The 15875-nt window shown below is 40.9% G+C and overlaps 3 protein-coding genes across 3 annotated transcripts; 2 read left to right on the top strand and 1 right to left on the bottom strand.

Annotated features, from left to right (window-relative positions):
* The first annotated feature begins 663 nt into the window (after window positions 1-663).
* LOC112186820 (triacylglycerol lipase 2) lies at window positions 664-2542 on the top strand. The gene is made up of 2 exons (XM_024325351.2): window positions 664-2168; window positions 2201-2542. Exon 1 carries the CDS (start codon window positions 877-879, stop codon window positions 2071-2073), a length of 1197 nt encoding a protein of 398 aa, XP_024181119.1. The 5' UTR covers window positions 664-876; the 3' UTR covers window positions 2074-2168; window positions 2201-2542.
* Window positions 2543-2768: 226 nt separating this feature from the next.
* On the bottom strand, window positions 2769-11205 carry LOC121051332. Its single transcript, XM_040513579.1, has 3 exons — window positions 10955-11205; window positions 9626-10741; window positions 2769-2985 (listed from the first exon to the last, which is right to left on the bottom strand). The coding sequence occupies exons 2-3, from the start codon at window positions 10705-10707 to the stop codon at window positions 2769-2771; spliced, it is 1299 nt and encodes a 432-aa protein (XP_040369513.1). The 5' UTR covers window positions 10708-10741; window positions 10955-11205.
* A 1615-nt stretch (window positions 11206-12820) lies between these two features.
* LOC112187559 (triacylglycerol lipase 2) lies at window positions 12821-15203 on the top strand. Its single transcript, XM_024326406.2, has 2 exons — window positions 12821-14956; window positions 14989-15203. The coding sequence occupies exon 1, from the start codon at window positions 13647-13649 to the stop codon at window positions 14859-14861; it is 1215 nt and encodes a 404-aa protein (XP_024182174.1). The 5' UTR covers window positions 12821-13646; the 3' UTR covers window positions 14862-14956; window positions 14989-15203.
* The last annotated feature ends 672 nt before the right edge of the window (window positions 15204-15875 follow it).

The raw sequence follows: 15875 nt of genomic DNA on the forward strand, positions 1-15875 counted from the left end.
TATTACTATTTTGAAGACTCCTGTGGTAACTAAGTAAATTTACCACTTTGAGGACTCATTTTACCACTTTTAAGGCAATTGTATGTATGTCATACATTAACACATTGTAGAATTTTTCTCAACGAAACACTAAGTATGCTAATAAAAAAAAAAAAAAAAAAACAAGTACCAAGTATAAAACTCTGGAATGAACATATTTTGGTTTGCATACTTCCTTGTCTGAAATTTGAAAGAATCAAGGTAATTCATGTTTTGAATATGGAATCGTGGCAGCGGCGAAATCCAATGTTGATGTAGTTTTCTTATTCACAAGATGCAAAGTTGAACATGTTTCCTAAATATAGATGGTAAAGCTAATTATAATCCAAATTAGAGTCAAATTATATTCCTAATTATAATTAGAATCCTAATCATAAAATAACATGAACATTGTCTTATCAATGACCATCTATTTAAATAGCAAAAGCTGTGGAAACTTGTTGTATCAATTCATCGACCACCAATTATATCATTGTAACTCCAAAATGGTCAATTACCCTTCAGCTAGTATTCTACTTCTTGTACGTGGCTCTAGTTTGTGTTTCAGGAGTTGCACAAACCAATGGTCATGATATTCACAATGAGAATCTATTTAAATAGCAAAAGCTGTGGAAACTTCTTGTATCAATTCATCGACCAACAATTATATCATTCTACTCCAAAATGGTCAATTACCCTTCAGCTAGTATTCTACTTCTTGTGGCTCTAGTTTGTGTTTCAGGAGTTGCACAAACCAATGGTCATGATATTCACAATGACAATCTATTTAAATAGCAAAAGCTGTGGAAACTTGTTGTATCAATTCATCGACCACCAATTATATCATTCTACTCCAAAATGGCCAAGTACCCTTCAGCTAGTATTCTACTTCTTGTGGCTCTAGTTTCTGTTTCAGGAGTTGCACAAACCAGTGGTCATGATATTCACAATGGTATTTGCAAATCTCTTGTGGAGACACGAGGCTATATTTGCCAAGAACATCAAGTAACAACAGAAGATGGTTACATTCTAGGGTTGCAGAGAATTCCATATGGACGGTCTGGTAGAAATTCAGCCACAGATCAGAAGCCGCCTGTTTTGTTGCAACATGGGCTTATAATGGATGCTGCAGCATGGCTACTCAATCCACCGGATCAGGCTTTGGCGTTCATCTTGGCTGACAAAGGGTTTGATGTATGGCTTGCTAATGCTCGAGGAACGGACTCTAGCCGTGGACACAAATCACTTACTACTAATGATCCTGCTTATTGGGAATGGACATGGGAACAGTTGGCTGCTTATGATCTTCCTGCTTTGTTCAATTATGTGAACAAGCAAACAGGACAGAAGTCACACTATGTTGGTCATTCCTTAGGAACATTGACAATACTAGCTGCCTTGTCCCAACAAAGATTAAGAAACTCATTGAGATCAGCTGCTTTGCTTACCCCAATTGCTTATCTGGGTCAGATATCCACACTGCTTATAAGAGTTGCTACTCAAACATTTTATGCTGAGCAATTCTACATCGTTGGTGTCCGGGAATTTCCTCCGCTACCGCCATTAGAACGAACTCTGCAGACCACTATTTGCATACAACCGGGCGTGGACTGTTCCAACTTTCTGGCTGCTGTAACAGGTCTAAATTGTTGCCTAAATCCTTCAAGTTTAGATCTTTACTATAATCATACACCACAATCCACTTCCACAAAGAATTTCATACATTTGTCTCAGATGATCAGAAGTGGAACCATAAGAATGTTCGATTACACTCTTCCACTCACAAATCTGCAGCACTACAATACGTTTACTCCTCCAGTGTACAACATGGCAAACATTCAGAAAGACATTCCTCTTTTCCTCAGCTATGGAGGGAGAGATGCTCTTTCAGACGTCAACGATGTGAAGACTTTGCTTAATGACCTCAATGATCATGACAAGGACAAGCTTGTCGAGCAATACATAGAGGAGTATGCTCATTATGATTTCATTATGGGTGAGAATGCCCGTCAGAAAGTCTATGATCCTCTGCTCGCATTCTTCAGGCAACACTGAGATAGATATGATACTTGCTTACTTTGTCCTGGCCATCTTTATCTATGCTTGCCTCAGAGTGAGCCAAGATTACCTACGGTAATTTGACCAGCCAGGTTTAGCTAGCTGCTTTGAGTGTGTCGGACAGAGATATTACATGGTTTAGACTATCAGAGAGGTGGTATTATGTTCTAGTTTTTGCTTTTCATATGCCTAGCAATACCAGACCCTTTCCATAACGTTCTTTTCTTAGTCCCTTCTGTTATGTTTATCCATTATATTAACATCAATTTCAGACTGCATGTAGTACTGCAGAATGCAGATTATGTTGCGCAGTGATGTATGTATTAATTCCCAATTGATCATTTATGTTGAAGGATATCGACATAATGTGTGCCTCTACAAACTAGTGTTTAGAGTTGTAATAGGAAAATGTTCTAGGTATTCAATTGTATTCGGATTCTATTACCTATTGTGTACCTTGTAACTCCCTATACACATATTATCAATAATAAACACAATTTCAATTCTCCTACAACACGTTATCAGCACGAGTTCTAACCCTAGCCCAAAAGAAAAAAAAACCCTACAAAACTCTCTCTCACAGAAATTTGCCGCAGCCTCCCTGCTTGCAGCCCACTGCCGCAAGCGCTGCAGCTCCTTAGCAGCAAGCCTACTGCAGCCCCTGCTGCTCCAGCCCCCCTGCCGCAGCCTCCCTACAGCCTGCCTTCCTGCGCTGCTACCCTTTGCGCCCCCCTACGTGGCTGCTTCCTGCTCGCTGCACACTGCAGCTCTTCGCCCAGCGTCCCCCACAAGCCTCGTCGCTGCCAACCCGCACGCAGCACACCGACAGCCAGCGCACGAAGCATGCCAGCCTCCTTGCGCATCCTACCGGCAGTTCCTTTACCGCTCCTCTGTGGCAGCGACTGCCTTCTGCCAACGAAAAAAGAAAACCCAAAAAACAGAAGGAAGGAGAAGAAGACACGTAGAAGAAGGAGAGAGAAGGAGTGGGCCCCGAAGAAAGAAAAGAAGAAAAGAAAGAAAAAAAGAAAAGAAAAAAAAAACAAACTTCAGATACCAAAGCCTGGGCAGAGAGAAAAAAAAAAAAGGAAGCAGGCCTGGGCCGCGAAAAAGAAGAAAAAGGAAGGGAGAAGGGCAGCCCACCAACTGCCAATTTCCGGCAATCCTAATTTAGCTACACGCCTGTATCAACACGCGCGTGTATAAAGAATCATGAAGCAAAGCTTCAAATTACCAAGTAATTTTTTACTATTAAAGTTCCTGCTTTCTTGTCTTTTAAATTCCTTTATTTTGCTGCAGGATTTGCATAATATGAACATGGTTTCAAGTATTTAATAAGCGAAATTGTGGGGATTCATGCTTAACGAACTAAGAGCGTTCGTAATCAATGAACTCAGAGTGTTCATAATAAACAAGAGCGTTCGTATGAACTAAGAGTGTTCATAATGCTTGGACTAAGAGCGTCCGTAAGCATCAAATTGTGACCATATTAAAACATCATTGTTTGGTCTAATCCAATTATTCTTGGAAATTGATTTCTTGGTAGCATAGCTCTAAAATCTTATTATTATTAGTTTTCGTGGAAGTTTAGCTCCGAAACTAATTAGTTCTTGTTTCACCCTTTTTCAGGATGTCAAACTCGAACATACTCGATTTTGTTCCATTGGATTATGCAGGCAAAAGATACATATTGTGGGCTCAGGACGTTGAGCTCCATCTTATTTCCCGTGATCTATTGCACACAATCCAAGAGCTTTGTTATGAAGGAACTGCTCCAGACCTTCAAACTGAGATAGACAATTCCAAGGCACTTGCCCTAATGATGTGTTATATGGATAAAGACCTCCAGTTTGAGTTCATGAACGAGGATAGCTCCATAAAGCTTTGGCAAGCGCTTCGTGAACGTCATGGCAATGTTCGTGACTCCATCCTTTTGAATTTAGAAGCAGAATGGAATGATCTTCGCTTCTCTGACTTTGACACAGTCATACAATTTTATTCGGAAGCTCTCCGCATCACAGGAATGATGCGCTTCTGTGGCAAGACGATCACAGAAGAACAATTGATTGAGAAAACTCTCAATACCTTCCCTGTCTATGCTATGAGATCTTGTGATTTATTTCGGACTCATATAAATGCAAGACGGATTACAAGCTTTCAAAAGCTTATTGAAGCTATGGAAATTGATGAAAGGCAAGACAACGAGCTTGTGAGAAGAGAAATTGATAGGCTTTGAGATAGCTATCCAGAGCATCGTCCCATGGCTAGAGAAAGTCGCCATAGACGTCAAGATCTGTATAATCGAAATGCTCATGAAGGTAGTCGTCAAAGGCGACAATCACGCCACCGTAGGAGCCGTGATTTTGAGGAACTACGGGTTGGAAACCATAGAGCCAACGTTGGTCATGGTCATAATCTTCCAATGCCTCAGGTCCTAAGGACCATGCACATTGCGCCAATGCGCCTTAATCAAGGGAGAATCCTCTTCATGATATCTATTTCTGATATGGAACGTCTGATCAATGGGCCTAAGTTTGCAATGTACCTGAGAAGGTAGCTGCCTCACAGTGATCAAGACATCGAGTTCAAAAAGACTTTAAATCTGACGATGAAGACAAAATGCCGCAGATTTTTATTTCGAATAGTCTTTTATTTTTCCAAGAATTATGTAATGGCAGTTATGCCTTAAATCAATAAATGACATTTTGTTTTAACTCTTTCTCACTTGGCTCACCTAATTAAGTATGATGTCTAGGAAAGTAATTGAGATTAGTGGTACTTAAGAGAGTCTCGCTCCACCGATATCTCTTCCTACTTTCCTGGTCATATTTGATTGGAGTCACCGAACGGATTGAGTGACTACAATCTGTCTAAGTTTGACTTTTATTTTTGGATTAGACTTTGGTTAAGAAACTTTGATGTAATAAAGTGTCGATTCTTTAATGTCTTAGACATACCTTAATTCGAACTTTATTTGAAAGATATAAGAGCCGATGGTTTTCATGTGGAAACACATTATGAGAATGGACAGAGTTCCTTTGCATCACCTCTAATGACTATGGATATAAACGAGTATTAGAGAAACTTATGTGTCGCTGTAGTGGGTTGTATGCAGCCACTATTTGAATTATTGAATCCAACCATGTCATGAGAGACGATTTATGGGATTCTGACACATATAGGCTTCGGCATGATGATCCGTGTGTTAAAGACTTTACACATACATCCATTTTCAGAACAAAGAAAAGTAAGAACCAAGAATTGGTTCGAGGAGCTGCATATTCCCCTCATGGCGCCATGATTGTGCAAAGACCGACCACACATGGCCGGTGCCGCCTACCCCCTACGGAAAATACATGGCATTGATGCCATAAACCCTAATTCAACTCATCTCCCTACTTCTGAAGTCCATTGTGACATTGTGGCTTAACCAAAACCTTCATTGGTTGATTATAAGGCCTATGTTTCATTCTGTAAAGCCTGTTATTTAGGATTGAGACCATCCTATGCAAAGGAGATTGAGGAAATAATTCCATTCTTACAAAGAATCTAAGGGAATTATGTGGATTTGATCAATCAACTTGCGGACCGTATAGATGTGTTATGGTGTTGGTTGATATGCAAACACGCTGGTCACGTGTTGTGCCATTATCCACTCATAATGCTGCTTATACTACACTCCTAGCACATAACATATGGCTACGGGCTCACTACCCAGATCATCCCATCAGTCAATTTGACTTGATAATGCTAGAAAGTTTACATTGAAAATTTCAATGACTATTGCATATCATTGGGTATTGATATCAAGTATCATATTCCCATGTACACACCTAATTGGTCTGGCGGAAAAGCCACCAATAAAAGACTACGATGGTAGCCCAGACTTTGATAATGCGCACCAATATTTCCGCATAGGTTATGTAATATCGCATACAGCTATGCTCATTCGTCTACGACTCATAGCATTCACTCAACTTTTATTTGCGTTACAGCTAGTGACTGGGTTCGAGTCTAAATATCTCATACTTATGCATATTTGAGTACGCGGTTTATGTGCCAATTGCGCCGCCACAACACATCAACATGCATCATTACAATGAATGCATATATATATATATATATATATATATATTTGTGTTGGCCATAGGCCTCCAACTATAAGTCAGCTAGGTAAAACCCTTGACAGGCGATCTCTTTTTCGCTGGATTTGCGAATTGTCACTTTGACGAGACAGTCTTCCCGTCGTTAGGGAGAGATTAAAACGTCAATGTTCAACAAGAACGACAGGAATTGTCGTGGTCTGTCCCCACTATGTCTCATCATGATCCCCTAAAAGTGACGAGATCACATATACCTGCTGCAAATATGCCTGCAAGGATTGATGTCCCCACAAGAGGACATGGTGCCACCCAGAGAATATGGGTATGGCAACACCACCATGGATGGTGGTATGGTGACGTCACAAAGGTGGCATAATGGCGTCATAGGCCATGGGTTCCGCTAGAGAGTGTAGGAGACCCATAGGTTCGATGGATTCTCTCCCTAAGAAGAGAGCGAGTTTGACACAACTTGATCCATTGATCATTGATACTCAAAATCCGTCTCATGAGAATATTTTGGATTGTGGTTATGTCCAAGAGACATTGTTGGGGGACGCCTCAATGTTAGAACCAATTTATGAGAATATAGAGATCTCTACAAACTACACTAGTGTACATGAGGATGTGGAATTGTTGATACCAATGATATCGAACCTTACTCCGTTGAAGAATGCCAACGTGGAGAAAATTGGCCTAAATGGAAAGATGCGATCCAGGTTGAATTGGATTCACTAACGAAGAGGAAGGATTTCGGGCCTGAGATGCCAACACCTCCTAACATAAAACCTATTGACATTAATAGGTCTTCATTAGATAGCATGATGAGAAAAAGAGATGAAAATCTCGCCTTATGGCGCAAGGTTTCTCACAATGCCCTAGAATCGACTACGAGAAGACATATTCTCTCGTAATGGATGTCATTGCACTCCACTACCTTGTCAGTTTGGTAGTTTCCAAATAACTGAACATGCAGCTTACGAATGTGGTCACTACGTATCTCTATGGGGATCTAGATACAGAATATAATGAAGGTTCTTGTGGACTTCATTTACCCAAGTCAAGTGGCTCTAGACCACGGAGCGTATTTGCAACGAGGTTGAAATGCTCACTAGAATGACTACTTGATTGGGATAAGATATGATGAACTATGCCCACGCGTTTCCATGACAAGTTTCGAATTTGCAATTGTCGCGGTTTATGTTGATAAAAATAATTGAAACCCTTGAGAGTTAAAGGAAACCGCTGAACACCTGAAATCCGAGTTTGAGAGGAAGGACCTTGGGAGAACACGGTTTTGTCTAGATTCAGAACTTGTATACCGTGTCAATAGATGCTTAGGCATTTTGATCAAATCAAAAATGCACTCCCATGGTCGTCTGTAGTCTTGGCCCTAAAAGGGATCCGTTTCGTCCCAGGGATGATGACGAAAACGTGTTAATAGCAGAAGTGCTTGCTTATGTACGATAGGCACATTATTGTACTTAGCACAATACAAGACCGGACACCTCAATTATTATGAACTTGTTGGCTAGATATAGCCCCGCGCCAACGTAACGCCATTAGATTAGTATAAAGACAATCTTTTGATATTTGAGAGGTACGATTGATATGGGCTTGTTCTATCCCTACAGAGAGAAAACAAATGACCGAACTATGGGATCGGACCCCACAAGGCAAAATGCCACCTTCCTTGCTCCTCCTCCCCTCCATCAAAATGACAATAAGCACTTCTAAATATTGAAGTGAACCAAATCCGATCAGAGGATAATGTAGTGGACTTATTTACTAAGTCGTTACCAAAATCCACCTTCGAGAAACATGTGAAGAGCATCGGATTGAGAAAGTTATCCGAACCCCCATGATTGTAGCAATCAGGGGGAGATATTGACATCAGGGGGAGGTATGATGTCTACATGTTCGATCTCGAAGAGTGAAGGACGTGTTGTGCTCTTTTTGTCCTTCGACCAGGGTTATTTTTGTCCCACAGGGTTTTTGTTACCAGGCAAGGTTTTGAACGAGGCAACAATCAAAGCGTCATCACCAAGTTTGAGCGGCACAAGGGGGAGTGTTGAAGGATATCGACATAATGTGTGCCTCTACAAACTAGGGTTTAGAGTTGTAATAGGAAAGTGTTCTAGGTATTCAATTGTATTCGGATTCTATTACCTATTGTGTACCTTGTAACTCACTATATAAAGGTCTCCTATTATCAATAATAAACACAATTTCAATTCTCCTACAACAATTTACAATTTGACTGGTCATTCTTAGTAGCTAGAACAAAGTTATTCGATTTGCTTTTAGAAACCATCTTCTTGTGTTTGGCAAGAAAGACAGGGTCTAAAGGCAATGGGGGAAGGTTTTTCTGACTTCTACATGAGGATAATCCATCCTAATCATGATTAACCTATACCATCTCAGTTCATACAAGCTAATGCTGGAAAATAATGCATGGCATGATAGCAGAATCACATTAATGACTTAAAATAAACTGTAGCCGCCTTATCTACTGAAACACTGGGAAGCTACCAACAAGCAGAGAAGCTAATCAAGAGAATACACAGCAAGCTCATAAGAAATTAAAGAAATTTCTAATTCACATGAAACTGACCTTTAACCAAAAGTATTCGAGCAGTTTTTCTTTACCATCTGTAAAACTGTCTTTTTTAACTCGATGTACATTTCTTCTCAGGGTTGTTAACAAGCAATGCTATTCTTCTTATCAAAATTGGATTGATATAAGAAGATGCTGGCTATCCAAATAGAGTTGGTTGAAGTTTAAAATCACTGAAGGAAATTCTGTACATAATGTTATTATGTCCCTGAAGTTTATTACTTTTCAAAAGCAGTCGTTAAAGTGGATTTAGATATATGGAAAGACCAGCAGAGTATTAAGTACTCTTCGAAACTTCTAAAGAGGATTGGTTACTGATGATATTAAGGTGTGAATGAGAAGATAGAGTCGGTAATCTAGAAGTGAAGGAGAATACTTGACCAATGAATATTCCTTTCTTATTTGGGTTTTTTTTTTCTATTTTATTTTGAATTAGTTTGCGCATTTGGATCCCCTTTTCGTTATGAAACTGTGAACTTCATTCGATTTCTGTCAGTTAATTCAGTTAGACAGAAAGCAATGATAAATGTTATAAAACTTGAATGCAGTTAAACTAGCAACGCGGGGCTCTGTAACTAGTTCCAATAATCCAATATAATTTCAGCAGCTGACATGATTTGGTAGCTGGACTGTAATAAGGTGATTATTGTGATAGGGGAAACTTCAACATCCAGACTATATAAGTAAACTTTTTTTTTTTTTTTTTGAGAAACTGTCAACGCAATTTTATTAATAATAAACAAAATAAAAATTACAACTGGTAGATGTAGAAACTACATCAAAATATAAAATAGCAAGAGAAATACTAGATGCAACAAAGCATCGGAAAAAAAACATAGCAAAAATACGAAGGGATGCAATTAAGCATTTGATGAGGCACCAAACAGAGTCCGAGCGATGTAAAACGGTACCAATAGTATGGTCGACCATACTTCCACGCAAAGATATACGTAGAATAGAGGGTAACCTTCTATCAAGGTGACCGCCGGTAGTATGACCGACCTTGCCTACTCCACGCAATAAAATGCGCTGAATAGAGAGCAATCTTCTACCTAAGTGATCAAAGAAGCAATTCCAACATGCAGATAAATTTAGGGCCCAACAACAGTCTCCCGGATCCCAAATGTGAGTCCTAACAGCTTCAGGCTCATTCACCAGCTGCAAAGCCCCAAGAAGGAAGGCCCAGCCCAAAGTCCTACTTGAACAATCCAACTGAACAGAGGTCCAGCCAAACCTAGCACAGGCCCACCTTGAGTAACCCAAACAAGAAAGTGCCCAGGTCCATAGTTGGGCACCCAAAATCCCTCTGGGCACCCATACCTGCCTTGTCCTCGACCCCAGTCGCTGAGCCGCTAGTCCTCGCCGGAGGACCCCCATGTTCGCAAGACTCAAGACGTTGCCCACAGCCCCATCAGTCTTGTGGAGTTGTCCGCGGAATGCCGAAGATCTTCTACCCCAGAACCAACCCCCACTGATCAGATCTATAGCAGAGCAAACGCCGAATCCAGTCTCCGACGCCGGCCAGCGATCTGTCATCCTCCCATCACCAGTGATCATGATCACGTACCGATCCACTGTACACCGCACCACCACCGGTCCAGATCTAACCAATAAACCCATTTTCAGACGTGCTCGACTCGGTCGGAGACGGTTCACATCCGGTGTTGTTCCAACCCAACAAGGCAGCACAGCTGCTTCTTCTCCACACCAACCACGATCAGATAGAGTCTGGGACCAGAAGGTTGTCGCTGGGAAGCATGCTTGCGGCGACTGGTAAACATGCACGGTTTCTACCGTGCGCAAGGGTAACGACGCTGAGAACGGTGTCGGAGATTTGCTCCATTGACGAAGGAGTAAGGTACAGAGAGGCCAAGAGCGGCGCTCTCCCAACCCTAGCAGAGCGCTAGGTATTTTCATTCTTTTTTCTTTACACCTTGTTAATATTGTTCGACTATATAAGTAAACATTGATTAGCACCTAATCGTCACCTATGGAAAATTAAACCGTTCTACAACATCAATAACAGGCTAATCATTAATAAGGCCATTGGTTAGCAATGTATAATTAGCAATGAATCATGTGGAGAAAGGACCAAAAAATAGCAAGCTAGGGTAGCCACATCAATATAGATTCCCACTAATATGTAAAAGGATCAAGGCCTCACCTCACTTGATTTCCCTTAGCCACCTTGTAGTTCAATGGCAGCCTCTAATTACTCTTGTCGCCGTCAGCCGCCATCTTTGTTCATGTTCTTCATTTTGATGACTAGGACAAGGTGATGGATACAAGGATGGAGCATTGTAGAGGGCTGCATCCCCATCTTGTCATCTGTGTGAACTCCAATGATGGAGAAGCTACTACTAGTCTACTACAGCTGGGGTATTGTCACCGGCAGAATAACCGACATCAAGCTATCAAAATATTTGGCTGGACAAGGTGATGGATACAAGGATGGAGCATTGTAGAGGGCCCCATCCCCATCTTACCATCTGTGTGAACTCCAGTGATGGAGAAGCTACTGCTAGTCTACTACGGCTGGGGTATTGTCACCCGCAGAATAACCAACATCAAGCTCTCAAAATATGTGGCTGGACAAGGTGATGGATACAAGGATGGAGCATTGTAGAGGGCTCCACCCCCATCTTATCATCTGTGTCACTGTGTGAACTCCAGTGATAGAAAAGCTACTACTAGTCTACTACGGCTGGGGTATTGTCACCCGCAGAATAACCAACATCAAGCTCCCAAAATATTTGGCTGGACAAGGTGATGGATATACAAGGATGGAGCATTGTAGAGGGCTGCATCCCCATCTTATCATCTGGGTGAACTCCAGTGATGGAGAAGCTACTACTAGTCTACTACAGCTGGGGTATTGTCACCCGCAGAATAACCACATCAAGCTATCAAAATATTTGGCTGGACAAGGTGATGGATACAAGGGTGGAGCATTGTAGAGGGCTGCATCCCCATCTTATCATCTGTGTGAACTCCAGTGATGGAGAAGCTACTACTAGTCTACTACAGCTGGGGTATTGTCACCCGCAGAATAACCGACATCAAGCTATCAAAATATTTGGCTGGACAAGGTGATGGATATATACAAGGACGGAGCATTGTAGAGGGCTGCATCCCCATCTTATCATCTGTGTGAACTCCAGTGATGGAGAAGCTACTACTAGTCTAACTACTGCTGGGGTATTGTCACAATAACCAACATCAAGCTCTCAAAATATTTGGCTGGACAAGGTGATAGATACAAGGATGGAACAATGCAGCCCAGGAAGATTTTTCACTAATAGGGTAATTAGCCAATTTTACACCAATAAGAGAGAGAAAGAAGGGTAGTTAGCCCATGTAATCCTCACCACCTTCTTAGTCTTCTGTATTTTTGGGACAAGCACCACCCTCTTTGTCTGAATTCCTTTATACTTTTTTTGTTGTGTTGATATTTACTTTCACTGTATTCAACATGGATGTTGAAGAACATAGTAGAATTTTCTAGGAGTTGTGATTAGAAAGCAGAGTTCTCTCAATCAAAGGACAGAAGATGGGGTTATATGAGTTTTTGACTGTCTTTTTCATCTTCTTATGATATCTTCATAAATGTAGCAACTTTCTTTACCAAACGAGGGTGATAGTCTTGGTCTTCTAAGCCTGCATTGGCAGTACGTCTTCATGACTTCATCAATTACTAATGAGACAAAAGAAACAGTATCAACGAAGCACCAAGTATATTAATAATAAATAAATAAATAAAACCAAGTACCAAGTATAATTCTCTGGAATGAACCTATTTTGGGTTGCATACTTGGATCACTTCCTTGTCTGAAATTTGAAAGAATCAAGGTAATTCTTGTTTTCAATATGGAATCGTGGCAGCGGCGAAATCCAATGTTGATGTAGTTTTCTAATTCACACGATGCAAAGTTGAACATGTTTCCTAAATATAGATGGTAAGGCTAATTATAATCCAAATTATCTAATCCTAATTAAAGTCAAATTATAATTATAATTAGAATCCTAATCATAAAATAACATGAACATTGTCTAGGTTGGGTTGCCCTGTCGGGTGATCTGACCTCCGCTTTGATGGGCTTCGCAGCTACGGGTGCGGCGCTAGCGGGGTGGTGGTGGCGACGGCGCGGATCGGTGGACAAGATGCTCTTTCGATTCTTTGTAAACGGTGAGCTTCTCTGTTGGAGGAGTTGTGCCGGCATAATGGTGGCCAGGCTGGCTCACGGGTTTTGTTGCTTCGTCGGCAGCGGCGGCTGGTGGTTCTTCTCCATGGTGGCTAGGCTTTGCGGCGGGGAGCTTTGTCAGGGAGCTGTGATTGGGCGCTGGGACTGGGCCTTTCTGGGCCAGACTTAGTTGGGCTGGGGCTATGTTTTTTATTTGCAGCTGTTTTTTTTTTTCCCTTTGTGGGAGATAGTGGGCTTCAGCCCGATCTAGGCATTTGTTTGTGTTTGTTTTTTTTTGTTCTAGTTGCTAGTTAGGTGACAAACCTCGATCACTTTTAACTCGATCGGGTTTGTCTTGTCTATGCTAGTGGGACCTCCTCTATGAGCCTTTGTAGAAGTATTTGGTTTCAACGTACACAATGGCGTGCTCGGCATTTGGAGTCAGGTAGAATAGATTGCCTACAGGGCGAGGTGTTTTGGTTAGCATAGACTACTCTGAGCTTTCAGTTGTCAAAATAGAGTAGTCTTCTGTACTATTCTTTGCCCATGAACTAGGGACACATTAATGTATGAGCTCTTTATCTCAAAAAAAAACATGAACATTGTCTTATCAATGACCCTCTATTTAAATAGCAAAAGCTGTGGAAACTTGTTGTATCAATTCATCGACCACCAATGATATCATTCTACTCCAAAATGGCCAAGTACCCTTCAGCTAGTATTCTACTTGTGGCTCTAGTTTGTGTTTCAGGAGTTGCACAAACCAGAGGTCATGATATTCACAATGGTATTTGCAAATCACTTGTGGAGACACGAGGCTATATTTGCCAAGAACATCAAGTAACAACAGAAGATGGTTACATTCTCGGGTTGCAGAGAATTCCTTATGGACGGTCTGGTAGAAATTCAGCCACAGATCAGAAGCCGCCTGTTTTGTTGCAACATGGGCTTATAATTGATGCTTCATCATGGCTACTCAATCCACCGGATCAGGCTTTGGCGTTCATCTTGGCTGACAAAGGGTTTGATGTATGGCTTGCTAATTCTCGAGGAACGGACTCTAGCCGTGGACACAAATCACTTACTACTAATGATCCTGCTTATTGGGAATGGACATGGGAACAGTTGGCTGCTTATGATCTTCCTGCTTTGTTCAATTATGTGAACAAGCAAACAGGACAGAAGTCACACTACGTTGGCCATTCCTTAGGAACATTGACAATACTAGCTGCCTTGTCCCAACAAAAATTAAGAAACTCATTGAGATCAGCTGCTTTGCTTAGCCCAATTGCTTATCTGGGTCAGATATCCACACTGTTTATAAGAGTTACTACTCAAACATTTTATGCTGAGCAATTCTACATCGTTGGTGTCCGGGAATTTCCTCCGCTACCGCCATTAGAACGAACTCTGCAGACCATTATTTGCATACAACCGGGCGTGGACTGTTCCAACTTTCTGGCTGCTATAACAGGTCCAAATTGTTGCCTAAATCCTTCAAGTTTAGATCTTTACTATAATCATACACCACAATCCACTGCCACAAAGAATGCCATACATTTGTCTCAGATGATCAGAAGTGGAACCATAAGAATGTTCGATTACACTCTTCCACTCACAAATCTGCAGCACTACAATACGTTTACTCCTCCAGTGTACAACATGGCAAACATTCAGAAAGACATTCCTCTTTTCCTCAGCTATGGAGGGAGAGATGCACTTTCAGACGTCAACGATGTGAAGACTTTGCTTAATGACCTCAATGATCATGACAAGGACAAGCTTGTCGAACAATACATAGAGGAGTATGCTCATTATGATTTCGTTATGGGTGAGAATGCCCGTCAGAAAGTCTATGATCCTCTGCTCGCTTTCTTCAGGCAACATTGAGATAGATATGATACTTGCTTACTTTGTCCTGGCCATCTTTATGTATGCTTGCCTCAGAGTGAGCCAAGATTACCTACGGTAATTTGACCAGCCAGGTTTAGCTAGCTGCTTTGAGTGTGTCAGACAGAGACATTACATGGTTTAGACTATCAGAGAGGTGATATTATGTCCTAGTTTTTGCTTTTCATATGCCTAGCAATACCAGACCCTTTCCATAACGTTCTTTTCTTTGTCCCTTCTGTTATGTTTATCCATTATATTAACATCAATTTCAGACTGAATGTAGTACTGCAGAATGCAGATTATGTTGCGCAGTGATGTATGTATTAATTCCCAATTGATCATTTACATTTTGACTGGTCATTCTTAGTAGTTAGAACAGAGTTATTCGATTTGCTTTTAGAAACCATCTTCTTGTGTTTGGCAAGAAAGACAGGGTCTAAAGGCATTGGGAGAATGGGGGAAGGTTTTTCTGACTTCTACATGAGGATAATCCATCCTACTCATGATTAACCTATACCATCTCAGTTCATACAAGCTGATGCTGGAAAATAATGCATGGCATGATAGCAGATTCACATTAATGACTTAAAATAAACTGTAGCCCCCTTATCTATTGAAACTGTGAGAAGCTACCAACAAGCAGAGAAGCTAATCAAGAGAATACACAGGAAGCTCATAAGAAATTAAAGAAATTTCTAATTCACACGAAACTGACCTTTAACCAAAAGTATTCCAGCAGTTTTTCTTTACCATCTGTAAAACTGTCATTTAACTTTCCTGGAATTTTGCAACTCTTGATTACCCAACTTTTTGTAAAACTCCATGAATCTGTTACGCAAACAATGCATATCAAACTAACCCTCCCTCAAGTGCATATTCTACACGTGAAGTGATAAGACAGATTTGGAGAATGTTCATTGCTTAATGAAAGAAAACCAACAACTCAAACTATATCTTTATAGCAGTAGTAATTTGACGAGTATTTCTTTGTTTTCATGGTTAACTTTCCAC

This window comes from Rosa chinensis, chromosome 2 (genome assembly GCF_002994745.2).
Source record: "Rosa chinensis cultivar Old Blush chromosome 2, RchiOBHm-V2, whole genome shotgun sequence".
NCBI lineage: Eukaryota > Viridiplantae > Streptophyta > Magnoliopsida > Rosales > Rosaceae > Rosa > Rosa chinensis.